Source organism: Vanellus vanellus, assembly GCF_965231255.1.
Source record: "Vanellus vanellus genome assembly, chromosome: 2".
NCBI lineage: Eukaryota > Metazoa > Chordata > Aves > Charadriiformes > Charadriidae > Vanellus > Vanellus vanellus.
Window position 1 is genome coordinate 62,891,356 of NC_138906.1, and position 27,531 is coordinate 62,918,886.

Genomic DNA, 27,531 nt, shown 5'->3' on the forward strand with positions numbered 1-27,531 from the left:
TCACTGTCACCTCATCTAGCCCATACTTCCTCAGCTTCCTAATGAGGATGTTATGGGAGACAGTGTCAAAAGCCTTGCTAAACTCAAGGTAGATGACATCCACGACTCTCCCCTCATCCAGCCAACCAGTTATAACATCATAGAAAGCTATCAGATTGGTCAAGCACGATTTACCCTTGGTAAATCCATGTTGACCACTTCCAATAACTTCCTGTTCCTCAACGTGTTTGGAGATGACATCCAGAATGAGTCGCTCCATTACCTTCCCAGGGACAGAGGTGAGACTAACTGGTCTGTAGTTGCCTTGATCAAGAAGATCATAACAGTATTAAAAAACTTCTCAGACAGCGGTTTCAGATTAACAGCAGATATTCATTGTAAGAATTCCTGGAGCTGTTTTCATTTCAGTCAAAAATTGTTTATCTTCTCTCGGAAAGGTTAAATGGGTTGTTGAAGAGGACTTTGTTAGACCTCTAATTTCTAAATCTCAACTCTGTACATACTTACTGGAAATAGTGGTAAAAATATATTGTAAGTAGATTTGCTGCTATTATGGAGTTTACTTCAGGGTGGGGGTTTTATTTATTTATAATACTGTCTCATTATATTTGGTCGTGGAAAGGTACCTCTTCCAGAATTTCTTCTCTCAAAAGTAATTAGCAAAAAACACTCTCTTTCAAAATAGCTGTCAAACTTAACTTTGGGTATCTGTCTCATTGTAAAAAGATTTATTAGTGCAAACTCCTTCCAATTCATCCTCTGTTCAGCGCTCTTCTGTCTTCTGAGAGCCTCCATCTTTCCAGAAGTCTGTGCGATTTACTCTGTGGGAGTAGTTTAAACACTAAATAATACTGCCCTCTCAGATACAGAATTTTTTCATTCATGCCTCTGGATGTTCTAAGTGTTACAGTTCCTACCAGCAATTTTTTTTAAGGTGTGATATCTATTTAAATCATAAAGAGAAACATAGTGCTGTTGTAATGGTTTCACTTGGTAATCTGGAAATTTTAACTTCATTACTTTCTGGTTGGAAAACAATGTAGCCTAACATTTTTTGCTGCGGAGATGTTTGTGGTTTGGTTTTTTTCCTTGGAAAAGAATCTTGCAAGTAGTGTGGTTTTTACTGCAGTTGTTGATACTGATCTAATGATATGAAAACCTTCAGCTGTTGCCCGTTGTATAACTTTGGGGAAGTTGAGCTTTAACAGCTGCTGTGAAAATGAAGTATTCATTATTAGTCTACATGTTGTCAGCTATCACTAACGTCTGTGTCACTTAGTGTATCTTGAGTTTTTAATAGCTTTCAGTTTTTGTTGACCAAGGAAAATATCTAAATAGCTTTGCTTGGAACAGTTGTGCTACAAACCATGAACAATTAAAAATATATCCAGAACTTTTTTCTTTCTGGTTATAATGGACATAGGTGTCTCCCTCCTGGTAGGTATTTCTGGTTCACTGTAATTATTAATGGAAATAAAAGCAGTTAAGTCAAATAGGTGGCCTAAAGAAATGTTCACCACTTTTGTTGATGAGTTGCGTTACAGATCTCTGGAGCAGCAGGAGTTGAGGAGATAAATATTTAAGGGAGATACAGGTATAATAGACCTTTACCCAAAGCTGTGCAGTGGTGCAATTTTGGTGAAACTAGAGAGAGGCTGCAGCCTAAGATGGTTAAAACAGAGATTCTGCGTAAGGAGTAGAGGGGAGTTAGTGGAGTAGCAGAACGATGCTCAGATAAATGAAGGGAGTAAAGCAGCTTTTCTATCCTCCTGGTCAATCCATGTCTCTGTCCTAAATATCTTCAAAGGCAAAGTGTGTATGCGACCCCTTCCAAGTCTTTTGTCGAAATTCTATTCCATACCTTTTTAGTATTTAACAGGAAGATTCATGTGGCTTATCCCCAAAGATAGTGACTGCTGAACCCTGGGTTTTATAAAAGAATGCCAAGTGTTAACTACATGGTAGGAACTAATACAAACTGATTATTGATTCATCAGATGATGTTCATTTTTCATTTTAGTACTAGAAAGAAGTTCTTAATTCTGAATAATTCTTTAAAATCCTGAATATTCTTAAAAATTCTAAGTACTTTGTTTTTCTTTTTGTTAAATATAAGCATCTGCATATGCAATGATTGTGTATCTTTTAGTTGCTACCAGTGAAATCTAAGATTTTCATTAATATTTTAATTTCTGTGGAATAATTGCCTTCTTGAAGTGTTACATCCATGTGTAAATTGATTTATTGTATAGAGTTTTATATCAATGGTGAAAAGACGTTCAGTTTAATTGGGAAGAAAATCATCTTTGTTTTAGGGAATGAATACTTTGTGAGCACAGTTGTTCTTGCAGCACACCATTTTTATTGTCCGCTTGACTTTTATTTCTCTTTGCAGGTCAAAGTTGCAATCCTTAAATACATAGAGACTCTTGCGCAACAGATGGATCCAGGAGATTTTGTAAATTCAAGTGAAACTAGATTAGCAGTCTCTCGAATCATCACCTGGACCACAGAACCTAAAAGCTCAGATGTTAGGAAGGTATGTTTGTTAATGTGTACTTAGAATTGCAGTACATTGCAAGTATTTTTGCAAATTCGAGAAGCTAGTATTTCTTGCCCAAACAAAAGTACTATTTTTCCTTCAAAGCAAACTTATTCTTTCATTGGGAAAAGATACTTTTATGTCCTCCTCAGAAGGAACACCTGTTTTTTCTGTTTAAAGTATCAGAATTTTCCAAAAATAATATGTTAAAAAATATTTAAGTAAAAATTTAATAGTAACACATCTTGAAATTCTCCATTAGGATTGTATTTTTATGTATGTGAATATGTTGAGATTATCTTTCATAATACAAGGAATAGCTTTGTTTCAAGCGCTATATGGTGTTAAAATCTCCACAGTGGGCATTGTCTATTACAGTTTTAATATTACTTCAGAGACCACCATCTGTGCTACTAATAGCACATTCGTAACAGGAGTGGAAAGTTTGGTAGCAAAGTCCGTTCAATCTCTGTTGGATTTTCTCAAGTGCTTTGTGTTTAACAAAAGACAGGTAAATAACTGTTGACCCTTGGACAAAAGAAGGTTTGTGCTTTAGTAAGATAGTATCAGATGTTTGTTCTTGTAATGTTGCAGTTCCAGTGCAAAACCCCCTTTTCCACATAACTATAGTGAAGTGAAAATTAATACTTGTGAGCTACGTGGATATGTCGGGGATACAGAATAACTTTAAGAAATGTACTAATGCAGTGTTTGGAAAGGGTTTCTAAATAGTTATTCCAATTATAGAAAGAAAAATCTTTTAATTTTGTTTGCAGTGTGATGGAATAGAGTTTTGTTGTTGTTCTGATTGCCACCAGCCATTCTGTCTCAGCTGCCAGTATCAGCATGCTGACACTTTTTGAATGCTAAATAAACGTTTACGTGATGACTCACAAGTGTCTGACACACAGAACTAACTCTTCTGTTCCTTTTTCTCTTTATTTCTGCAGTTTGAAGAGTTGGAACAGTTTTTGTTTAGATTTCCTTTGCTGTTTTCAGTTAATTTTGAGTTTGGCAACTTCATCATTTCTGAAAACAGTACCAAAACTTCCTTTCTTTAGGAGGGATGTTTTGTGGAAGACAGTGGAGAGAAAATTGTGCGGGCAGTCTCACAAAGTGTGTAAAGTGAAGAGAGCAAAAATAAAAACAACTTCCACAGCTTCTTGATGTCTGGAATGTTTGTAAGAGGAAATGGCCTCAAGTTACGCCAGGGGAGGTTTAGGTTGAATATTAGGAAAAATCTCTTCACCGAAAGGGTTATTAAACGTTGGAACAGGCTGCCCAGAGAAGTGGTGGAGTCACCATCCCTGGAGGGATTTAAAAGACGGATAGATGTAGTTCTTAGGGACATGGTTTAGTGGTGGTTTTGGCAGTGTTAGGTTGATGTTTGGACTCAACGATCCTTAAAGGTTCCTTCCAACCTAGATGATTCTGTGATTCTAATACGTAATAAAAAAACATAGGAGAGTTTGTAATGGAGATAATGTTTCTGTCTTTCACTTACGTAACTTCATGAGTATGAGAAAGCAATAATAGACTCTATCCTATGAACTTTTCTTGCCTAGTACCATGTTCTAGTGAGATATATAAGAGCATAAAACAGGAGGGGAATTGAAGCAGCACTATCTTACAAATCAGTGAAGTTTTAGTACTAAGACACGTGGCAAGTTGTCTTATCTGATGGTTCGTATCTCTAATAAGTATTTTATGTCAATAAGTAACTGAATCGTGGAAAGAATTGCCAGTGAGTTTTATCATCTGGAACACCTTAATTATATGAATTTTTCTCATTTTATTTTTTCTTTCCATAACACAGTTGTTAGAGGCAACTAACTGCCAAAAGCCTTTAATAACTCTTGAAAATAAATTTCACCAATAAGTAGTCAAAAAGGTATTCTGATGGTATAAAATGTTTTGTTCTCTTAATGGGCTTCACAGCATGCTATCCCAGGCTTTTTCATTTTATTAATTTTAATAAGCTTATAGCATATATGATTTCTTTAAAAGTTTTTGCCAAGTGTATTTCTGTGCAATTGATGATTTTGGTTGTTTTTTTGTTTTTTTTTAGTAAAAATATTTCCAGTATTAAGTATGATGAAAAATCCTTTTTTGCATTTATTATTCTTAAGTTGGGAACTCCTAGTGCAGTTCAGTGATGTGGAACTTTTTTCTGGAAGGTAAAATTCTATGTTTCAGAACTTAGATTTCTTATAAGATTAGAATTGCACTGAAAAGAATTAGATTCTTTTTAGAGTTCTTTTAAGAACAAAACAAGATTTCTGATCCTTACTGCAGACTTTTGAAGGTGTTATCAGTATGACTGGACTTAAATCTCAAGAGAGCGAGCTTATGCTGAGGAGAAGAAAAACCTCCAAGTAGTCTAAAATGCATTTTTTTGTCAAGGGAGAGAGAGATAATAGATAATTGTATAGCTGAAAACCATCTGTCGGTATCAATTTTGATACTTTAGGTTGAGCTTCATTCTGGGCAGACTTGATGGTATCTGTTTCTTTCCTGATAGGACCCTGGACTGTCTATTGTGTTATTTTATTGGCAGCTTAAATAGTCATAGTGTTATGGAGTGGAGACTTGGGTAACAGGACAGAAAAAGGAAAGTGGTAATTCCCAAGCCCTTGCTCAGTTGCAGGGTTAGTTTTAGGTTTGCTTTGTGTGAGTTTCTGTTAAGACAGACCATAAGAAATAACAAGGAAAAGAGAAACATGAAAGACAGATTGTAGAGGGCATTCAGGTTGTTCACTTGAAGGGAAGGCTACCAAAGGGAAAAGGGAATAAAAGTTAAAGGAAACAGCCAGTCACGAGTGTGCAAAGATAATTTGTAGCGATCTAACATGTTAGTATTTTTGTCATTAAACTTGATACCAAGATGTGTGCTGGTATGTGTGCTCATAACTTGGCTTTCCACTTTTAATTAAAAAATGCTACAGTTCATTGCTCTGGAAGCAAAAGGAGGGAAATAAATGTCTAAAAGAATTTTCTAAACTACTTGCTTGAAGTATATTGCTACTCAAGCAAGCTGCCTATCATTCTGTCTAGCGTGAGGCACTGGTTCTCTCCAGCGCATGGCAGACCTTGATGGCGAGCTGTATAAACTAGACATAGTTGGTTAATCTTAGAAGTGGAGTTTCGTACTATGAAGAAACTATTAAACGATTCCAGAGAACATAATTTCTAGCCCTTCACTGCATGTGTTAGTTTAGTTTCTATGTTGACAGGTTTGTTAGACTGTCCAGTGAACAGTCATCAAACTGTACAAGCATTGCGAAGTCATGCAGTCAGCATTCCTTTACTAGAGGGAACTCAACCGTTGTGTGACTTACGGTGTTGCTTTGTCAGTAAAGAGCTCTGATTTTTGATTCCAAGAAATATGTATAGTAAAACATGCTGTAAGATGACATTAAAGATGAACGGGGGTGTGGGAGGTGACATCCAGTAGACTACAAACTCCAGTAATTCAGCTGACTACATATTCTAAAGATGAAAATTGTTCTTAACAGTTTCCATCTTTAGAATATGTAGTCAGCTGAATTATTCCTCATGCTGTTTGCCTGTCTTCTAAAAAGATAAAGGAACCAGGTCAGGAGGGGGAAGGTTACCTAACTAGTTTGGCTGTAGGTTAAGTTATAAAGAATATTAAGTGCTGTGACCACAACTCAAAATCAAGACTGCCTCATTCCACATTAGTAGGGTATCTGGGGTTTTGGGGAGGAAGGGGGGAGTGTTTGGTTTGTTGGGTTTGTGTTTTTTTTTTTTTTTAAATTTCTAAAGTGATAACTGTTCCTTTTCAAGCTAGCGTGTTGATTATCCATCATCTGCAATTAATGCTTGCAGAAGTCAGGAGAAGGAATTGGGGGCTTGCTCCTGCCTGGTGTGTTCCATTCCTCTCTTTAGATTTGTTCAACTCCTTGAACCCTTTAAGAGCCGTTTTGCAAATTCTTTTAGTACTTTTTTTAGTAAGTAGGGATCTGGGGTTGGGGAGAGTTGAGAAGCATATTTCTGAAAGACTGCTTGTTAGAATGAGTGTGCAAAGTGTAAGCTTGTTGTTGTGTGCTTGGATTTATCAATATCTAAACTTCCAGTTCATCACAAAATATGAATTGCTTTTGTTCAAATCTGTTAAGTCTTGATCAGGCTTGAATAAAGATATTAAGTCATGTTTTGTGATTACGGTTCATTATGGCATCTCTTGCTGATAAAATTACTTTAGAAACTCAAATTAATGTCTTCAATGTGTATTTTCATCTTCCAGGCTGCACAGTCAGTGCTGATTTCCCTTTTTGAACTCAACACTCCAGAGTTTACAATGTTATTGGGTGCTTTACCAAAAACATTTCAGGATGGAGCCACAAAGCTTCTCCATAATCATCTCCGGAATACAGGCAACAGTGGTCAGGTATTCTTTCTGAAGTTACTGGTGTTTTGAACATCAGTCTGGTTCAGTACAGTTATTTGTGAGAGCAAGGTTGGTTGAGGAGGGGACACAACCCAAATCCTATGTAAAAGTTTGTCTTGGTAACAGGTATCACTCATTATGGAATGCCTTTTCTTTTTCCTCCGAAGAATGATACTTTCTAAGTCTCTGTTGTTTCCATGTGACTTAAGTTTGATTGTGCTTTTTAAGAGTAGTTTATCTTTTACTTTACTCATCTCAAAGTTATACCTGATTGAAGTTACAAGTAATTGTTTAGCCAATCCAAGAAAACAAATAGAAGCTCTTTAAATGTTTCTGGGCACTAGAAAATAAATACAGTAATAAGTTAAAAGAGCAGCTGAAGTCCTACTGGAGTATCTCTTCTCGCCTCTCCTCCAGGGATCAATGGGCAGTCCATTAACAAGACCTACTCCACATTCCCCAGCAAGTTGGTCAAGTCCTCTTACTTCCCCAACCAATACATCGCAGAACACTTTGTCACCAAGGTAATGTCAGCTGCTGTTGCTACCGTTCCGCGTCTAAGGCTTCATTACATGTTAACCGAAGTTGTAACCCCAACAGTGAAAGCATGGAGTAAATTTTGCATGGACTGACAGGTGCTGAAAAATAATCCCACTCCCTCCACAGTGTACAGTGAACCGCTTAACCTCCCTGAAGGGTCTGACAAGTGCCAGGGCTGGCCTGAGGTGGCAAAGGGCTGCACACCTTGGAATGCAAATGGATTATCAAGAGGAGGAAGGGAAGTGTTCAGCTCTAGCAAATGTTAGCTAGGTCGTCGAACCAGACTTAATATTGGGGAGACTAATAAAGTAGTAGTTCGTAAATGTTCTGGTCTTTAATTTTGCGGTACCGATGTTGCCAGTGAAGTGGGTTTTGTAATTCTGCTTTTAGGAATCAAGTACTGTGAAAACTTTGGAGTTTTATCAGTCTTCCTTACTTTAAAACTTTTTTCAGAAGAGTGTAAAAAATCCCAGTTGTTTCATACTCATAAAACAGCACCAAAAAAGTTTATTTCTTGAGGCAGATGCTGCTACATAATGGAGCCCTTCCCTTAACCAGCTACTCCCAGTGCTTTCTCTGTCAGTGGCAGTACATTTACTGCCATTGTACCATAGTACAGTTTCGTTATGTGGAGATCTAGCTTTCTTCCTTAACGTGTTTCAAGAAAAATAACAATTTTATTAGTATTTCTTGAGTCTCTGTAGTTCCATGCTAATGTTATTTAAAAACATGGGGTTACAAAACAAATACATCTTAATTCCTATGTCTTTCTCTGTGGCCCACAGTGCATTTGACTATGACACTGAAAATATGAATTCTGAAGATATTTACAGCTCTCTTCGTGGAGTCACTGAAGCCATTCAGAATTTCAGTTTTCGTAGTCAGGAAGATATGAATGAGCCTGTAAAACGAGATTCCAAAAAAGACGATGGCGATTCAGTGAGTATTTAAACTCAGTGCATCTTGGTATCAGCAAACCAAGCCAATGCCTGATTTATTACAGATGATAAAGCATCTTTTTCAGTAGGTTTATATGTTATGACTTGTGAAATTTTCATGCTACATGCTGTGTTGTAAGCTTCTGTTTCTATGGAACTTTGGCTTTCAGATTTGTTGAGCTTGCCAAATATGTATATGCTTAAACATGTTTTTAATTACTTAGCATCAAACTTTGAGATCATATACTGACAGCTGTTTCTAGTTAATGATTTTTTTTGGACTATGTACACTTTTTTAATAGGAAAGCCAAGTTTGTGGAACTGTTTCTAAGACTTCTTATTTGGAGCCTAGTCTGAAATTTTTAAAATATGTAAACTTTTTGAAATTTGTAAGTTTTTGCTGCATAGGTGAATTAGTAATGTGGTTAATTGAAAAATGTAAGTGTATTTCATATGCTTATATGATACTTCTTTTCCTGCAGATTTGCAGTGCCTCTGGAATAGTAGACCTACGTGCTGGAAGTGGTGTGAGCGATACAGGCCGAACAGCTCTTGATAACAAAACATCATTACTCAATACAATGCCTCCCCACTCTTCGCCACGTTCACGAGATTATAACCCATACAATTATTCTGATGGTATCAGTTCATTTAATAAATCTGCTTTGAAAGAAGCCATGTTTGATGATGATGCAGAGCAATTTCCTGATGGTAAGCTTCAGATTGCATTCTGTGCTAGAAGAAAAATGGTGAGATTTTCCATCTTTTAGTTCAGTTTCTAAATTTATTATTAGGAACATATGTATCACCAGTGCTGCTTCTTTGAGAGGTTTTTACAAATACTGTATTTCAAATTAGTTTATTTGTTAGTAATCCTTTTGAGTGACATTGTTGGATTACTTGGTATTTCTAGAAATTAAGGGTAAAAATGAGATAAATGCTGAACTATATTGTATACTTCTGATAGCACATCCTGTAGCAGGATTGTCAATATAAATTTACTGATCAGATTGCTTTATGATTGAAACTTAAAGGGCAGAGAGATTTACATCAAGGAAGTAAAACTGGATCAAACATTTGGGAATTAGGTGAAAGGTTAAGTATTTCATTAGTAATATATTTATATTTGAAACACGACATTGGTGTTTTCTGTTGACTAAACATTCTTTAAAAAAAAAGAAAAGCAAAGAAAAACCGCTTTTTACCAGGAAGGTGGTTCATTTAGCCCATGAAAGTCTAGGAACTTGGGCTGTTGTTTTGTAGGCTTCTAGAGCTTCTTTTTAATATTTCTCAGTAGATCTTTGGGTAACTTCCAAATTATCACTACTATCATTATTTTAAATAGGATTAGGTGATTTTCATTATCTGGTATTCATTGTTGTTGATATTTCATATCCAGTTATAGATTAACATCAGATTTTAAACAAACAGATTTCTTAGTAATGAGGGACAAATAAATTTTCCCCTTTCTTACTTTCTGTCATCCAGCAAAGATGTGTTATAGAAACTGTTGAAAAACAAAGCTATTTTCTGACATGGTGTTGTATTAAGCTATTCTATAAATTGGCTTTAAGTTTACATTAAACTAAAACCAAATCCAAGTAAGGTTCATTTCTCTATTGTTTTCTGTTCAGTGCATCTGTCCAGTTATTATCATCTGAAAAAGACTGAGGGGATAAGAAATTCTTACAAATCGTGTAAAATGATACTGATAGATACTGATATCTAAATATCAGTAACTAAATATCTTTGTCATCTGCATACAGAGCCAGTTTATGAGATTCTGTATTACAGGGAACCTGTTGTTACGTGGGTTAAGCTTCTTTATGCCTTCCGACAACATATTTCTGGATATTGCATTAAACCAAATGCAATCTGTGCTGCACCAGCATGTTCTGTTTTGTAAAAATTCATGACTGGCTGGAGTGAAGCGTCCCCATCCATTATTAGTTTGTCCTGGCTGGAGGAGTATTGCAATATATTATTTAGGTCTGCTCTTTAATGGTTCTTAACAAAGTACTTGCTTTCATTGCTGTGTTCACCCTTAGTTTTTACTTATACCATGTGCATTGTCATTTGTCTGTTACTTTTAGAATTTCATCTGAGATAACTTTGAAAAAGTTTACATGAAAAAAGATACACTTGGCAAATTACTGCATGCCTACATTTCCTCAATTAGGAGCTGCATGCTTTTCCCATAAACCCGAAGCACTTGTTGAATGTTAGAGTTCAATTTTCAGGAACTCCACAGAATTGCTGTATGTTAATGACACAAAGTCCTGTTTTTACTGGACTTCCAGCTATCCTCTCATGTTACTGGGAGAAGGATGCAGAAATACTGGGCTAGATGAGAAAACCTTCACTACTCATATGGTTCCATCAACGGCACTGAGGCTTGAACGTGTATTCTGCAGATGGCTTGTCTAACAGTCAAAAATTTACAGTGGAGGAGGTGCCACAGCATACCCCACATGGCCATTTGAGTGTTTTGCCTCTCCTACATTAAAGAGGTTTTCAGAGTAACAGCAAAAATCTTCCAGCCTCTAGCACTCCCCCCCTCCCCTCCCCCCGCCCAAGGGAGATGGTCTTTATCCAAAGCATGGGGAAACATGGCTTTCTAAGTCATTTCAAGACTCCTTAAAAGTCCACAGTCTCTGGTTGAAAAACAGTGTTCCTCTTCAAAGAAGCGTATTTATTTCAGCTTACTTCCATGGATTGTGTTTTCCAAACATCTTCCTTTTTACCTGGCACTTTGTATATGGGCTTAAGACTTCTGCTTCTGTGTCTTGCCTCACACTTACCATCTTTTTTCTTTCAGACCATTCCTCTGTTTTATCATGATAATTTTCAGTCTTTATCTTGTTCTCCAGAGTATTTGCAATTTCTCTTAAATTGATGTTACCTTGCAGATTTTATACGTGGTTTCCATATTCCTTTGATATTATTAACAAAAGCATCGAACAACGAGGCTCTGCACAGACCTGAGGAGGGATGTCACTTGTGTCCTCCTAGATTAATAGAAGGCCATTTATAGTCCAGTCACACTGCAAGTGATTCACCATGTTTTGCACCCACTTTGTTGGCTTTTTTGGCCACCATGTTTGCATAGCTTCTGTATTAAGATTGTGTGCATGACAGGAGGACTAAATTCAGGATACACTTACATTTTCTTTTTTAACCCCTACACTGTTTATCCTGTCCAAAGGATATTATTTGATTGGTTTGAGAAGAGCTGTTCTTCATCAAATATTGATATCTCTAATGCATATTTTAATTCATTCAAATGAAGGAGTTGCATCTACTCCTCATTTGTGTTTTGTTTTCTTTCTGAAAAAGAAATGTTGAGAGTAGAGTTTGAATGACTTATTTTACACTTCTCCATTCTTATCTGGCGAATGTTTGGAAATTAAACACTGGGTGCTAAGTCATACAGAAGAATGGAAAATACAGGCTGTGAGGGCACATCCCTCTTGGTTGTCTTCATGTATTTCAGGAATTCCATCTATTTCCTCCACTGATGGAGCTTCTTTCCTCCCCTTATTCCTGCATGGACATGGCTGCTACCTTCTCCTCTCTGTACCCCTTCCGTCCATATGTTCAAATTGCCACTTCTTTTGTTCTGGTACTTCCGCAGTGAAAAGAACTTTATTCAAGCAGATATGGGTAGTTCTGCTAATTATGTGTCAATATGCATTCTCCAAAATAGGATTTACTATAGCTGTAATCCTCACAGTTTTGTAGAACAAGTGTAATAGTTCTAGTAATAAAAGTAATGATCTTGCCTCTGTAAACATGATTGTCCATTCGGCTCATCTGTACTAATAATTCGCCTAATGCAATTTCAGTCTGTCCTTTAGGCAAACATTAATGATCCATTTAGAGAGTCTGCAAAGCACGCGTTAATATCATAGAGGCAGTAGAATTGCTTGCAGGAAAAAGTTTCTGTTTTCAAGTGCTTGTGCTCCTGATTATTCATGCAAAACAGAATGCAAATAGGAATGTTGGGTACAAAACCAGTGTGATTTTATTTTATTTTTTAAGGTAACTGATGTGTGATTTTAAGATAATTGATATGTGATATTCAGATTTTACTTGTTTCTTTGTACAGGTGCTTTGTACAGCATTTATAAGTTACAATATTTAATACAACAATATAAGATGTTCGAGGGCTGTGGTTTCTCAGTATATGACCTAATCAATTTGTTATGCAGAATATATTTAATGTGTTAATAAATGGAATAATTTTAGGAAAGATGCACTGCAGGAACACCTGCACTTTATGCTAATACTTTTAAACCTTTTTCCAGAAAAAAATGTGTTTCAGTTAATTTATCTAAAAGTGTCAGTGCAAAGATGGAAGCTATATGCTTTTCTTTCTTAAAGGCTAAATGGGTCTTGACGATGGAATAAAAGCAACAACTTGATATTTAATTTTCATTAAGACCATTTTTATGTTTCTTGACTGTTCAGATCTCTGTCTGCAGTCCAGTATTTACAAATATGGGTCATGTTACTAATGCGTTTTTCCCTCATCATGGAACCCTCTCTAATAAAAACTAAAATCTAGAGCCATCTTGTAATGATTGCTATTGGGAATCTCTGTGGGACTGACGGCCTTGGTTTGCTTCTATTTCAGCTATTTCATACCAAGCACCATTCTTGTGCATTTTTTTCACCCGTTTGTGCTGACAGCCTAGCTGTTGCTGTGGAACCATGGCTTACAAAAGTTTAAGCTATTCTGTAATACTAATGGAGAAAAGACAAATTTATCATCTTGGATGGAAGGGTCATATGGAAAAGGTAGCACTTTGTGTATAGATCAGATTTAAAAGGATGCAGAGTATTTATCACTCTGGGTATTGCAAGCATAAAAACTCTTGCAGTAAACTAGATTACAGGGGTTTTTTTGCAGTATCGTTGTAGGGTTTTTCTGGTGATTGTAAGCTTGTTCAGCAATGTTGGCTGCACTGAAAATGTAGTAGCCAAATTGCAATTTTTGCAATTTTGGGGAAAAAATAAAAGCATGTTAGGCAGCTAGCCATCCTCAAAAATATCCTTCAGTTGTACAGCAAGCACTAATATTTACTTGCAATGATCTAAGAACTGTGTGTGTGTATTCCTTTATGACAGAGCCTCCTATGGACCATTCTGATCTAGTTGCGGAGTTACTGAAAGAATTATCAAACCATAATGAGAGAGTTGAGGAAAGAAAGGCTGCCCTGTATGAGCTCATGAAGTTGACTCAAGAAGAGTCTTTCGGTGTTTGGGATGAGCACTTCAAAACAATACTACTTTTGCTGCTTGAAACACTTGGAGATAAAGAGGTAAATTCGGATTATTCCAGTTAAGAATGTTAACAAAGTATGTGGTTTACTTTCAGTATCATTGAAATTTGTGTGGGTTGTAGGAATGGCATAAATTCCAATTAGTCTTGAAAAAAAACTGACTGTGGAAATACAAAAATGTCACGAAGCCTGAATACCCTGCTGGTGAAAAGGGCATCAGTAATACTTACCTTCTCAAGTATTCTTATTTGTTGATTCTCACTTGACAGATTAAATGAAACATTTTTCACTGGGATTCAAAGCTTATCTGTTAATAGCCCCTGGTGGAATCTAGAATATCAAAACATCATGTGTGGCAAAGCATTTAAAAATATATTTCTGAAATACAGTAACGCTTATTGTGAAGAGACTGAGTTCTGTGTAATTGTTCTCTACAAGGGCCACCTTTTTGAAATTACTGAAGATCAAAAAGACACTAATACTTGCTTTTGATTTAAAAAAAAAAAGTAAAAATATTTCAAAAAATGTATTTGCATGATCTGATGCTAAAGGGTTTATCAGCACTTGTAAAGAGTAAAATTGCTTGCAACTTAACTTCTGGGTAGCATAGATAACTCAGGTTAGCAACATGTTTATGATATGCCACCTGAATTACCTGCAAAAAGAGAAATCAGGAAGAGTGATAAACTGAAGCATTTTTTTCTAGCTTTATTTGTTAATACTAGGTTCATACTGTATATATGCATAGAGCATAATCTGATATTTTTCCATTATCAAAGACTTTTCCAGCTGCTGAACAACTGTTTGTTTGAAGATTCATAACTCATTTATTTTAATATTAAATCTTTAGCATGCAATTAGAGCTTTGGCATTAAAAGTTTTAAGAGAAATTCTAAGAAACCAGCCAGCAAGGTTTAAGAATTACGCAGAGCTCACAATCATGAAGACATTAGAAGCGCATAAGGATCCTCATAAGGAGGTTAGTAATCAGTTATTCTTTTTGTTTGAGGTTTTGATAAATCATTACAAAATGAAACAGCTGTACAAAAAATGTTTGAGAAATTGGTCAGACCTTACTGAGGAAGTATTTTTTTAATAATCAAGCATTCATCTGTTATTAGTTGACATGGGGGTATGCAAGGAAAAAAAAAAAAGAACTACAGTTCTATAAGCTCTCAAATACTTAATATCAGCCCTAATAACAGTTGCCTTGGGTGCTGTCCAAGAGGACATAGTGTCATTATAGCTCTTCAAGGGGTAACTGAAGGGAGTTTTTTCCTTGTATGGCATCTTAAGCCAGATATAGGAGTCCTGGAGCTCTACAACAGGCTCTTGGATTTCATTAAGTTTCATGGTTGAGAGATGGGACTGAACATGGCAAGGAATCATCAACCCTTTCCACTTTCAGCCAGCTCTGCACCATTCAAGAGCGTGGCTTCGTATCTTGCTAGGGAAGAACGCACAGGAACATATCAAAGGGAGGAGTTGGTTGTGGCCAAGAATAGCGAGGGGATTCAGAAGTATTTGTGATGCGCACATACACAATAAAGGCTAGTGCATGTAGGTATAAGAAACACAAATACAGTAACCACCCGAATATTAAACAGTTCACATCAGTGTCACTGATGCTATGGAAAGAATCCAGGTTTATTACTGAATGAGTACATCTTCTCCCTGCCCTCCCCATGTAAGGGCACTTACTCTATATGGAACTTACTGTAGAGTTCCAGGTTTTGAGGTTCGACTGCAGTTCCTCCCATACCAATGACTTTTTCACTCATCTGATACTCATTTTTCTCTCCCCTACACCCTCTTGATTTCTTCCATATACTGTATTTATTACAGTGTCTTGTCCCCATCTTTCCTTCTCTGTTTCTGTGCTTTTTCTCTCTCTTGGTTTCTTGCATGTGAGTGAGTGTGTAAAGTGGACAAGGATGGTGAGAAATGGTTATGGAGGTTTTTGTATATCATCAATGTACAAACTGCTGATTTTGTACAGTGGTTTGTCTTGCTAGATGGCAGATGCCACAGCTGCACTAATATGAAGATCAAATGTGCATTTTCTCTGTTGTGCCCATGTTGCCCTGCGCTTCTGTACCTGTTGACTTTCTACCTAATTACTCTTGTTCTGCTTGTTCTGCGTATTCTTCAGGCTTAAAGTACTCTCTTGTCATAATTTCTTTCAAACTTAGAGGGGAGGTAAAACAGCTAGATAAGCTTCTAGAAGTAGCAATCTAGGCATGTCAGTAAACGTGTTTTTGAGATGAGTGTGAAAACATGTCCTGTCAGTAATCACTGACCTAACAAGCAATAACAAATGACAACGCAAGAAATTATAGATTTACAAAGGTGGGGATATTTCTATATGTAGTTGGAGGGTATTGCAGAATAGAGATATTTCAGATCCAATTCAACAAGCAGGTTTGAAAAACTGATACCTATATTGCTGAGGGCATAGATTAGCCACAGAATATTGGGAAGAGTCTTTTTTTTAGGAAAGTATGTCCAACAGTTGGAATCTTGTAAACAGATTTTCAAAGGGCTCCTCATTCACATTTTTCTACAGTACTGTAGAGCTCTTGGTAGGAAATCTTTATGCTTAAGACCATTATTGCCAAATAACACCATAGTAAGTCTCCTGTAAAACATTTTTCCGTGTCTTTTACTTACTCTTTCAATAGGTGGTGAGATCTGCAGAAGAAGCTGCTTCCATGCTGGCCACTTCCATTAGCCCAGATCAGTGCATCAAAGTTCTTTGTCCAATTATCCAAACTGCAGATTACCCCATTAATCTGGCTGCAATCAAAATGCAGACAAAAGTCATAGAAAGAGTATCTAAAGAAACCCTTACGCAGCTTTTACCAGAGATTGTGCCAGGTCTAATACAGGTAAGGAGAGAAAAATGAAAGAAAAAAAAAACCAAACACACAAAAAAACACACAAACAAAATAAACCGTATATATAAGAACTGCAAAGACTTCTTAAAAGTAATATCACTTGGCTATCGTGAAGAATTTTTTGTCTGATGGCTGCTTTGACCAAAAATAACTCAGGGCGAACAAACTCTTTTATTGTCAAGTAGCTAAATCATAACTATAGTTAGGACTCAAAGAAAGTCTTGGTAGGATATAAAGGACTGGTTATAGTTAAGCTCTGTAGGTACTTTTACTTATAAGATAGTTTTTTGGTTGTTTGTATCTTTTTCCAAGTTGTAATCATTTGGTCTGAAATTGTCCATGTTTTATTTGTGTATAATTGTAGGGTTTTATCACTTGGGGGTTGGGAGACGCAAGAGGAAAGAAGCAGTTGATTAGGGAAAGTTTAATAAAATGAGAAGGTTATCAGAGGTTTCTCTTCCTTTGTCTTCAAAAATAAATTCTCTCCCACCTTATCAAGAGCCGAGATACATTAATTTGCACATGCTGGATAAAGACTTCTCAGAGTTTGACAGCTGCATACTGCAGATTTCTGTCTTTAATGGGTGTGATCCAATCATACATCTGCAGGAAGGTAGAGGCAGAGAAGGGGCCCTCTGAAGAAGGGGTGTGAGTGAGATAGCCAGGCATAAGGTACTAGCAAAGTGGCAAATGAAACAAAAATCATTAAGGAATGAGATGGGAGTTAACAAGAGAATCTTTAGCTATTAAGAGAATACTTCTTTTACAGTTAGGAAGCTCTAAATTGAGTGGGCTTCTGCTTTAAGTAAATATCTGTATGATCTAGAACCATTTCTGTTATGTATTCCCCTATTGCATGACAGCAGCTCTGTTTTCAGTGTAACTTACGAACAGGATTGTGTGGGTTTTAATTTCAGTCTGGAAAATGATTATCAATGGTGATAAATAAGCATTGTGCTTTTTAAGTGCGTGCTCTGTATTTGCGTGTTTGTTTTTGTGTTAGAATGCTTCATTGGGCTACACTAGCATTCATTTACTGTAGACTTCAACATATTTATTATAGTAAATAATTAAATAGCTTTCTGAGGTTTTTAATCATTAACTGATAAGGTATTAATGTTAATTTTATTGCTTTCTAGGGTTATGATAATTCAGAGAGCAGTGTTCGTAAGGCATGTGTTTTCTGCCTTGTAGCCATTCATGCAGTAATTGGTGATGAACTAAAACCACATCTCAGTCAACTCACTGGCAGTAAAGTAAGTAAAAGATACCATTTAAAGAAATCTTGGTTCATAATTGCATGTATGCATTTGTATTTTGGTGGCAATTGCTAGAAAGTTTCACAAAAGTATCTATTAGAATGAGAATACCTGGGCTATTGAAAACCTCTGAAGATTAATATAACTTTGTCATAAAATATTCAAAACTGAAAATCCACAGATCTTTCTTTATGCTAGTGTATGAATTTTCGCATTAAATAATAAATTATGTTTCTTACTGCTATTTAATGGCTTTAGTTACTGGTTGTATCCCCAGTGGTAGTGATACATATACTCAGCATGGCTTTTCCTATCAGTGTTTCTTGTCTTGTTTTTCATGCAAGTTCTGATTGGAAAGCAATAAATGTAATATGTAGATGTTACATACAGCAGTTTTATTTATTCTCCCTCCTTGTTATTTTACTTTCAGCAGTTCTTTCAGTACCTCTAATTTGAAATAATAATGATAGTAATCAGTCTGTGGTCCTTTTGGGTTCAGGATATTTATGATTTTATTGACATCTCTTACATACAGTTTATTGCATACAAACAGTTTTACGTTAATTGTGAATCTCTGTCCTTGGGAGTAAAACAGGACAATTAATTTTGTACATCTTTGAATAAGACAGTTATATCTTAAAAATAATCTCTTGCAGTGATTGTGTTGAATGTGATTCTAGACAGTATTGGAAGCTTTAGTAAGTACCAGCATCAACATAACTAGAGGTTTAAAACCTCAACGTTAACTTAAAAGAAAAAAACAGAACCTACCTTATTTAGAAAAGCACTGTAATTTGAGGAAAATATTCCATCTATCTTAATCTAGCTACCTTAAGTTATTCTCTTCTTTACATCCTTAAAGAAGCTTGAGCAGTTTCCTTGTGACAAATTTTACTATTTGATGTTTTCATTGGCAAGTGTGTTACCTTTGAATCAACCATGTAAAATACAATTTTGCTTTTGGCGAAAAGAAAATTATTTATTGTCTCCTTTGTTGTACCATTCCTGTAGTCTGTATAGTTTGCAAATACTAAACAAAGTGAATTTCTGTCTTAAATTTGCAGATGAAATTATTGAACCTTTACATCAAACGTGCACAAACAGGCTCTGGACCAGGGGATACAGCAGCAGATATGTCTGGACAAAGCTAATGAAGCTGACAAGGGTTAACCAGGTCTCCTAAAGCAAGGGCAAGGCCCTCTTCAGTGAAAGGAAAAATCTTACATACAACTTTCGGAACTTTTTTCTTGGTTTTTTCCCCTTTTTTTTTTTTTTTTTTTTCCTTTAACCAATGGCTGTCCTCAGCCTGCATGTGACTGTTGCAATAGAATTATTCCAAATCCAAGGAAAAACAGTATTAACATCAGTTGATCAAAGCAGAATAAAATTTTAAAATAATCTAATCCATCAGTTATCCTGTTCGCAATCCTCTGTGTCTTCCCATTAACTTTTGCCAGTGTTATTGTATTAAAAAAAAGATTTTTTTTTTATGCTAATTAAAAAGGTATGCTTTAAGCTTCAGGAGTTAAAATATAAATTCTGTTGCTTTTATTCAGCTGCAGATAACATTACTTTTTTTATTGCTATTTTGTTTGAGTATCATGTCCTTCACTAGAAACAAGAAGTGATGTGAAACAAGGCTGAACTAGTCTGAACTGCAGTGAGACTCGTTCACTGTGTTGGTGGTTCATCATCTTATTTACATCTTGTTTGGGATATTCTGGAGATTGAGAAATATGCCTATAAAAAAAAGCTGGATTGATCCAGTTCTGTAAAAGTGATATTGTTCATTGGTTGTATGTTTGTTGCATAAATAAGAATTTGGTGTGCGCAGTAGAGGACTGGTACAACCAGTACCTCTTAATGTGGAAGACAGCCCTTTCAGGGTAGCATTGCTGACCTGGTGATAGTGTGGCAGTCTGCTTTTGAGCAGCAGAGTTAATGGTCACTTGATGGACGTGAACCATCCTTGTCACCTTTCGTTCTTCAAGCAGGATGCTTCAGAATGGAGTGCTCTGCCCAAGCATGCTCAGTATGTATTTATCTTTATCACTAGAATGTTTCCTCTCAACCTAATTGCTGGAACAAGTAGTCTTGTATTGTAACTCACATGGGATTTTACGACAACAGTGCAGAAAACTATTTATTCGTTACCTTCCTAAAAGCACCAAGATTTTCTGCATTGAATTTAAATGGGGGGAGGGAGAATAGTCACAAATGCTATGGATCTTGCCACCTTTTAATTTAACAAAAAAAAAATATCTATATTTTGGAGTTGGGAAAGCTGCACCAAATTATTTGCATGGTTTTCTTGAATAGCATCCTCAAGACCCATCTGGATTAAGGTGTGGAAATGTTTCCAGGGTTTGTTTTTCCATTTTTGAAAAAAGAGTTAGTTTATTGTGAATAATGGTTCTTTGTATTTATGAACTTGATAATGGAAAGAGAACAAAGATCAAGTAAATGTGTCCCTAAATGTTGTCTTTCTTTTTTCTTTTTTTCTTTTTTCTATTTTTTTTTTTGGTCTTGGATATAAGCAGCAAGCTAATTAACTGGGAACTGGGATGAAACAGTGCCCTTTCCAGGAATGGTGGAACTTTTTTTTTTTCCTGACTTTTTTTCCCTTTGACTGTGATGTTGTCTAGTTGTAGGAAGTGTATCCTGATAAGAGAGAAAATAGCGATGCCAAGGATGATGATCCTAAAATTCTCTCTACCTCTTCAGGGTGACTAATTTTTGACTGAGCTGCTGCATATACCCGGTGGAAGAACTATCTACAGAAAATCTTCTTTATTTTTTTTCCAAATTTTCACTTAATGTGTGTTCAGAACTCTATTCTTCAACATTGCAGCCAAATGCCATAAGAAACTACTTATACACTTTACTTGCTCAGAACCCTGAAAAGCAAAACTGAATGAAATAATAAGTCAGATGCTTGTAGTTACATGAAAGGTTGTTTTCACTTTAGTTTGAAGTGAATGCAATAGAAAGAGCTAAGATGTGGTTGAGAAAGAAGCAATGCCATTGCAGAGATTTATTTGGAGAAAAAGTTGTAGAAATATATGTAAAGACTTAAAACCAAGACTCATAACTCATCGCTAGCCCTTCTTAGCAGCTACATCAAGAAAATAGTATCTTCTCTTTCTTTCCTTCGTTATGTGTAACATCCTTGTTGTTTTCTACTGTTTAATTACATTGTGTATTTATAGTTCTATGCTTACCATTGTGCATATACTGGCAATAAAATGTACATAACATTACTTAAAAAATTAGCAATGTATACATTCTGTTTTTCTGTTTTATTTGATCACATGCTATAAGAAAAAATTATAAATGCAGTTGATACAACATTGGTTTAAAAAAAAATTATCTTAATGTTCATGTTTTGTGTGTCCAAATGATGTTTCTTTATTCTTGTTGCTTAATCTGACTTGGCATTTGAGAATATGCTGTGAATATAGGTCTACTAGACAAAAATGTGTTTTAGAAATTGAACAGAATCTTTACGAACACCCAATTTCCTTCATCTAGACAGGTTTCTTGTTTACGGTTTCATTTATTTGTACATTATACATTGTTTGCATTTTATTTTTTTAATATTTCAAAAATATTTTTCAGTCTACAATCTTGTAGTTTACATTTTGATTATACAAAAGGTCACTTAAAAAAAATTGCATAAATTCTACGCTTAATAGTCCCGTATGTTATTCCTGCTTTTTCTACAGGTAACATTTATTTTCAGAAGATCATTTCAAGCTGACTGCTGTTTGTCATCTTTTTGAAGATGATATTTCATGCTGAAAAAATAAGTTATTGAAACATACAATATATATTCTGGATTAACCTATTTTTTTTATGTGTAAACAAAAGTTGGTAAGAAAGAAATGTGTTTATCCCCTATATGACTGAAAATTTTTGCGCCAAGTAGGGAGGGAGGAAGATACTTAGACAAAGTTTGTCCCTCAGTTTTGCTTCTAAGCCATCTTTAAATGTCCTAAGTGTGGATATCTGATGTATTAAAAATCTAAATGTAATATATTTAAATGAATATTTTATTTATGTCTAGTTCTGTTTCCGACAAAGATGAGGCTGCTATAGTGGATAGAATCTGTTTATATTACATGGAGCCATCAGAATGGAAGAATTTGCAACAAAATTATTTCTACTGCAGCCAGTTATCAGATTCACTGCATTGCTTCTTGCCTTCATCTCCTGTATTATAAATATACGTTAGCCCAGTGAAATTCGAGCTATGATTAGTCATGCCTTATGTTCCTGCTGGAGGTGGTTTCTCTAATGGATTAGCATAAAGATCTGGGAAAAACTAGGACAATTATAAGTTGCTGTTCTTTCAGAAAGGGTTTCTTTATGTTCTTTCTAATATTCTGTAAAGATAGGTCACTGCAGTCATTTGAATACTAAAATGTAATTCTTAAAAGTTTGGTTCGGGCTTAAAAAAAGAGGAAGAAGGAAAGAAAGCTACATGTATGATCAGGATAGGAAGTGCATGTGTTGGATGTCTCTGACTTGGATGTCATTTGCTTTAAAGAATTTTGAGTAACACATTATGTTCAGCTGAAGTCTTGGCAAGGAAGTTGGGATAGTAAATGTAAATTGAAAGGAGAGCTGAAAATGTAAATGTTCATGAGTTTGGTTGCTTGCTTGCTTTTGAAGATAAAGGTTGGAACAGATTGAGTTGTGTTTATTATTTGTGGTCTGAGTCCCAGAGTAAAAAGCACAAATATTTGTATCCTGAAATACATACTCTTAGTGGTTTCTGAGTGTTTAAACGTTTGAGTAAATTCACAAACATACGAATGTAAAAAGCCTATTGAGGATGCAGGCCTGAACTGCTCACAATTTAATTTTCAGCAAAAGAATTCAAATTCTAAATAGGTTGTTGTCCCTTTGAAAACAATCATAAAAGAGAAAATAATCTGCAGGAATAAATTTGTTGAGTTATGCTACAGTTATTCCCTGTGATAGGGTAGTGTGAATGGGCGGTTAGGAACTGGAGGATTATCTACAGAAAGAAAATGTTTTCTCGCAATTAAAACAGTAAAATGATCAGTCTTGCAGTTGCAGTCCGCTTCCAGGTAAAGTGAAAGTCAATATTCATATTACATTCTCTAAAGAAAACTTCTTACATTTTCCCCTCTACATTTTGTAATTAAGTCTTCCAGTTCTTTAGAAGCATATATTTTAAAGATTTGCTTTGTATATTATAAATGTTCTCTTAAACAAATTAAATTTTTTCTTTCTTTTTTGTTAAAACACAGAAGATTTTCAGTAATGTGGGAAGTTTGAGAAACTAATTGTGCTAGTCTGGTCAGAAAAAAAAAATCAAACTCCAGTTACTTTTTTTATTTTCTGCATTGTGTATATGCTTGTATACTTAAGTACATTTTAAGACCTCAGGGTTCCCAAGCTGTGCAGCTTTGATTGTCCCAGTTAAAGAAGTTTCTTCGTTTGCTGGTAGAATTTTAGGATAATGAGCACATTCCCTGCTGAGGAAAGTTTGCTAATAGGTAATTTCTGCTCAGACATGTTTGTAAATTGATGTTAAACAGTAACTCTTGGAAACTTCTAAATGGTATTTTGCAAGCAGTTTTGAATACTGTAGGATTTCTGACAAATCTAAAAATTCTGTAACTCTTAATGTATTCTAGGTAGATAGAAGTGATCCTAAAGAAGCCTATTTTGAGGGAGTAAGATTGGAAATAATGCTGGATAGCGACACATGGAAAATATCTTTGGTGGAAAAAATAACATACCTGCATATAACTGTTTGATATCCAGACTTGTTACCATTGGCAGGAGGTATAAAGGTAACTAAACTTTATCTTGGGCATCAAAGTTTTATAAGTCTTCCATTTTTATTGTGCTTCCTGTCCTAGATGGTGCTCTTGTCCACCAATGCAGATCTTTGGACCTCTATAAACTCATACTGAAATTAGTACTGGAGTCGGTTCTGTTAACTCTGTGTCAGGCTACATTCAAAGGTTAGTGCCTGTGTGTTGAAGGAAGGTTTATACCGGTAAAAACAAACACACAGATTTAAGTTAGGCGGTAGACAGACATTCTCAAAAATGAGCTAGGCTGGTTAGTTATTCCCTCACCATCTATTCATCTCTGCCCATGGCAGAGCCAGGAGCTCCCTTAATCTATTGCAGGCAAATCACATTGGGGAACAACCTCAGGCTGGTCCTCCAGCAGCACCCTGGGATCAAAAACTTCTGCCTGAGATGCTGGCAAAAGTGAACATCTTTCTTGGGCTTTGAGGGTCTGCCTGTATGGGGGTGGGGAGGAATAAAAAAAACCAAAACAACACATTCTTAGTGTAGTTTGTTTAGCCTGAGCGTATGTAGTTCCTGTTAAAATAGCAGGGAAGACAAGGAAACTGTGATTTCAGCTTGGTTTAAACAGCTGAAGTGCAAGCCTGTGGGGGGAACTGGATGTGTCTGTTTCAATTAGAGTTGCAGATTAGCATGTTTTAAAATGGTTAATCTATCTGCTAATCTGAAGTAATACACTTGAAACATAACTAATGATATACAAGTGCAAAAAAGCCTCTAATCTGGTAAAATAGTAATTTCTGGGCTGGTTTTTTTTTTTTTTTTTGGTCCTTTCAGTGCAACTTAAACTGATGTGCGTATTTACACCATGCCAAATGTCATTATAAGTGGTTATATTTTAAGTAGAGAAATTCTGAGGTGTTTCATACGGGTTTTGATCCTTCAGTTAACACCTGGGGCCTTGTTGGCCAACTAAACCAATTGAACTATTTTACCTAGATGAAATTACCTGTTTTCCCTAAGGAGTTTTCGTACGTCACTGTTTATATAGCCTATATTTGCCTAAGAAGAGAAATCTTAATTGGATGTTACCTGATCAGAAATTGTCAGATGAAACTTTAAAACCTTACTCGGAAGTAACTGCTGATATCATCAGAGGCTGCTGTTTCTCAGAAGTCTGTTAATGAGCCATTGCTTCTTGAACCATGTAAGAAAGGAGATTTTTTGCCCTGTTAAGGAGTGGAAGACAACAGTGGTGTTACAGAATATGAGGAGAGAGACAGGGTGCATATATTTAATTTAACCCCCTGTAAGTTCTAGCTCTTGTTCTTAAAATCCTTAAAAATTCCATGTGGTTTGTAATGTTTTTAGGAATGGGATTTTCTTGGAATATAGAATGTTTTGCTTTCTGCATTGGGAATTAAGAGGAAAATACTGATATTGGAGGATTTTTTCTGCAAAACCAAGAGAACATGATATTAGAAAATTGTTAGACCTGTCAGAGTACCAAAGCTGCCTCAGAGACTCAGGTAAAAGGGACTTTGTCCATTACAAATGAGGAGGAATGAGTTGTCTTTGCTGTGTCAGAACATGCGGGAAGCCTACATTGCTACAGCAGTTTGTGAGTCCAAATACCGATTTGTTTAGGCTACCAAGTAGGCACACAGCAAGCATAGAATAGGAGACGCTTAGACTAACAGACACTTAGAATAAAAAACACTTGAACTTGTCCACCTTTATGGACTTCTGAATCTTCTGCAAAAAAAAATGACTCAGTTCTTTACCACAGCCATAAAAACCTGCTAAATTAAGTTTTGATTGAGGTATGATGTAATGGGTTAAATCCAAATTTTCTCTGGCGGTGTTGCTGTCTAAATATCTTTATGCCTATAAATGATCTCTATATGATAGGTTCCTTTGCTAACCTTTAAGTCTTCCGAAGAGGCAGCAGAAGAAAGCAAAGGTAATACCTACCATGTCTCCATCTCATAAGGTCTGAAGTCAGCAAGACATGTATTCCTCAGTTCATACCTCAGCACCTTAATCACATCCTTCTAGATTCGGAAGTAGGTTACTGAGGAATATGACTATGGAGGAATAAATTGCAGAGCAGTGACACCTTGCAATGATTTTCAGACTTTTCTTTTAAAGGGGATAGATCCCATGGGGAAAGGAGCATACCCTGTATTCTTCAGAAAAAGTTAAACCTATGTTTTTTGTAAACTGACACTCAAGGCATTGGAAGAAATCCATATTTTTCTTTTACATATGAAATTAGTTCTCTAAGGGGCTCATATCAAGGAGGCACTGAAGCAAGTCCAAGCACAGGGTCTCCTACACATCTAATGTATCTCATTAAAGTGATCACAAAGAGCTGTTGAAGTATTTAGTGTGCTCAGTGCTGTCAGCACGCCATTCTGGTCAGATACCTCATGATGCGTTGCCTTGTCTCTGTGCTTGTAGTGTCCTAAGATTTCTACTGAAATTTAGGTGGTCTACCAAAAATGTTCTTTATGGTTTTTCCCATTCCCTGCCCTCCCTTTTTTTTTTTTTTTGTTGGCAGCCCTGCTTCTCAAGGGTTCTTGAGAAGAACACATCCTATCACAGAGGAAGGACTGGTAAATGCAATAGTCCTTACAGTGCTTCAGTGTTAAGCAGGACCAGATTAGGATGTCTAAAACCATCCAACAAGCCAGAATAAAGGTGGCAGTAGGACATGGAGAATATGCGGACATTCCTGCTTATCCTTTACGGCACTAAAGAGAGACAGTGCATTGCTGTTTGCAGACTGACTGTTAGTAGTGGTTGCTGCCTTCAGATGGCCAGACAGGAATAGGACTGGGCTGGGTCAACTCTCAATGTGTCGGGAGATGCGTGGTGAGAACTGCAAGTCTGTGCAGCGACAGATCACATGCAGAAGTTTGTCTTGCTTATGATTGTTACCTGTCAGTGTTTTAAGTTCATTATAGCAGTGGCAATGAATACAGTCCAGCTACCAACGTGTATCGGAGACAAAGAGGTTGTGTATTCAAAAGTCCCTACAAGGAAGGGCTAGAAATTTGTTTCGGCCCCTTTCATGTACATGTATGACAGATACCCAGCCCATCCAAGCAGGGAGTATCATCTAGACACGAATACCTCACTGGTACGTAGTGATTCAGGTGAATGGAGTCACCGATGTCTGGTTTGACAGGTGTTTTCATTCCAAAGTTACCCTGCATTTGGCAGCAACTCTTAAACAACCAAAAAGAGTCCAAAGGCCAAACAGGGTGCATCAAAATAGCACTACTTTCCCCTCTGTACTCTGTTTTGGAGCTGAAGTATGTAGGGATTGCTGCTGCCTACATATAAACCTGTCTTCTGATTTTAAACTGACCTAGCATTTTAAGCACAACAAAAAATCGTCACTGGACAGCAAAAGCTTCCTTTAAATAGATTTTTCAGAATATATACTGAATTTTCCATGTCTTACATGGTACCTGATTTGAGTTTTTCCATGTGTTGTTTTCTGCAGAATAATTTTTGCTTGCCTAAAACAAAGTGCAAAGATGACATTCTGTGTATATAACCAGTTATAATACCAGTATTCAGTGTCATTTGCTGTAGTTCTCAGAAGGGCAATCAGAAAATGAAGTGAGGCGTCTGAGCACTATAAAAAAGATTATCAAATTGAGTGATGCTTTAGGAGATCTCATCACTTTGAATGCTGCTAATGGAAAAATCTGACAAAGTTTTCAGGCACCATATGCTAAAGTAAACTTCAGTGCAGATCCACTCGTTAGCAAAACATTAGCCTCCCCACCTTAAATTTCAGGTTGGACTTTGCATGCCATACACAAGCCTTAAAGCACGAGATGTTTTAAA

General features: G+C 36.1%; 1 protein-coding gene across 2 annotated transcripts in view; it reads left to right on the top strand.

Annotated features, from left to right (window-relative positions):
- Window positions 1-19,817, top strand: part of CLASP2 (cytoplasmic linker associated protein 2) — a 149,426-nt gene extending 129,609 nt beyond the window's left edge. For both annotated transcript variants that reach the window (XM_082499122.1, XM_082499121.1), the window contains 10 exons: window positions 2,396-2,539; window positions 6,810-6,953; window positions 7,371-7,477; window positions 8,279-8,432; window positions 8,914-9,142; window positions 13,562-13,755; window positions 14,567-14,695; window positions 16,398-16,604; window positions 17,753-17,869; window positions 18,937-19,817. In XM_082499122.1, the coding sequence (XP_082355248.1) occupies window positions 2,396-2,539; window positions 6,810-6,953; window positions 7,371-7,477; window positions 8,279-8,432; window positions 8,914-9,142; window positions 13,562-13,755; window positions 14,567-14,695; window positions 16,398-16,604; window positions 17,753-17,869; window positions 18,937-19,023 (1,512 nt within the window). In that variant the 3' untranslated portion in view covers window positions 19,024-19,817. The remainder of the gene's footprint in view (window positions 1-2,395; window positions 2,540-6,809; window positions 6,954-7,370; window positions 7,478-8,278; window positions 8,433-8,913; window positions 9,143-13,561; window positions 13,756-14,566; window positions 14,696-16,397; window positions 16,605-17,752; window positions 17,870-18,936) is intronic.
- The last annotated feature ends 7,714 nt before the right edge of the window (window positions 19,818-27,531 follow it).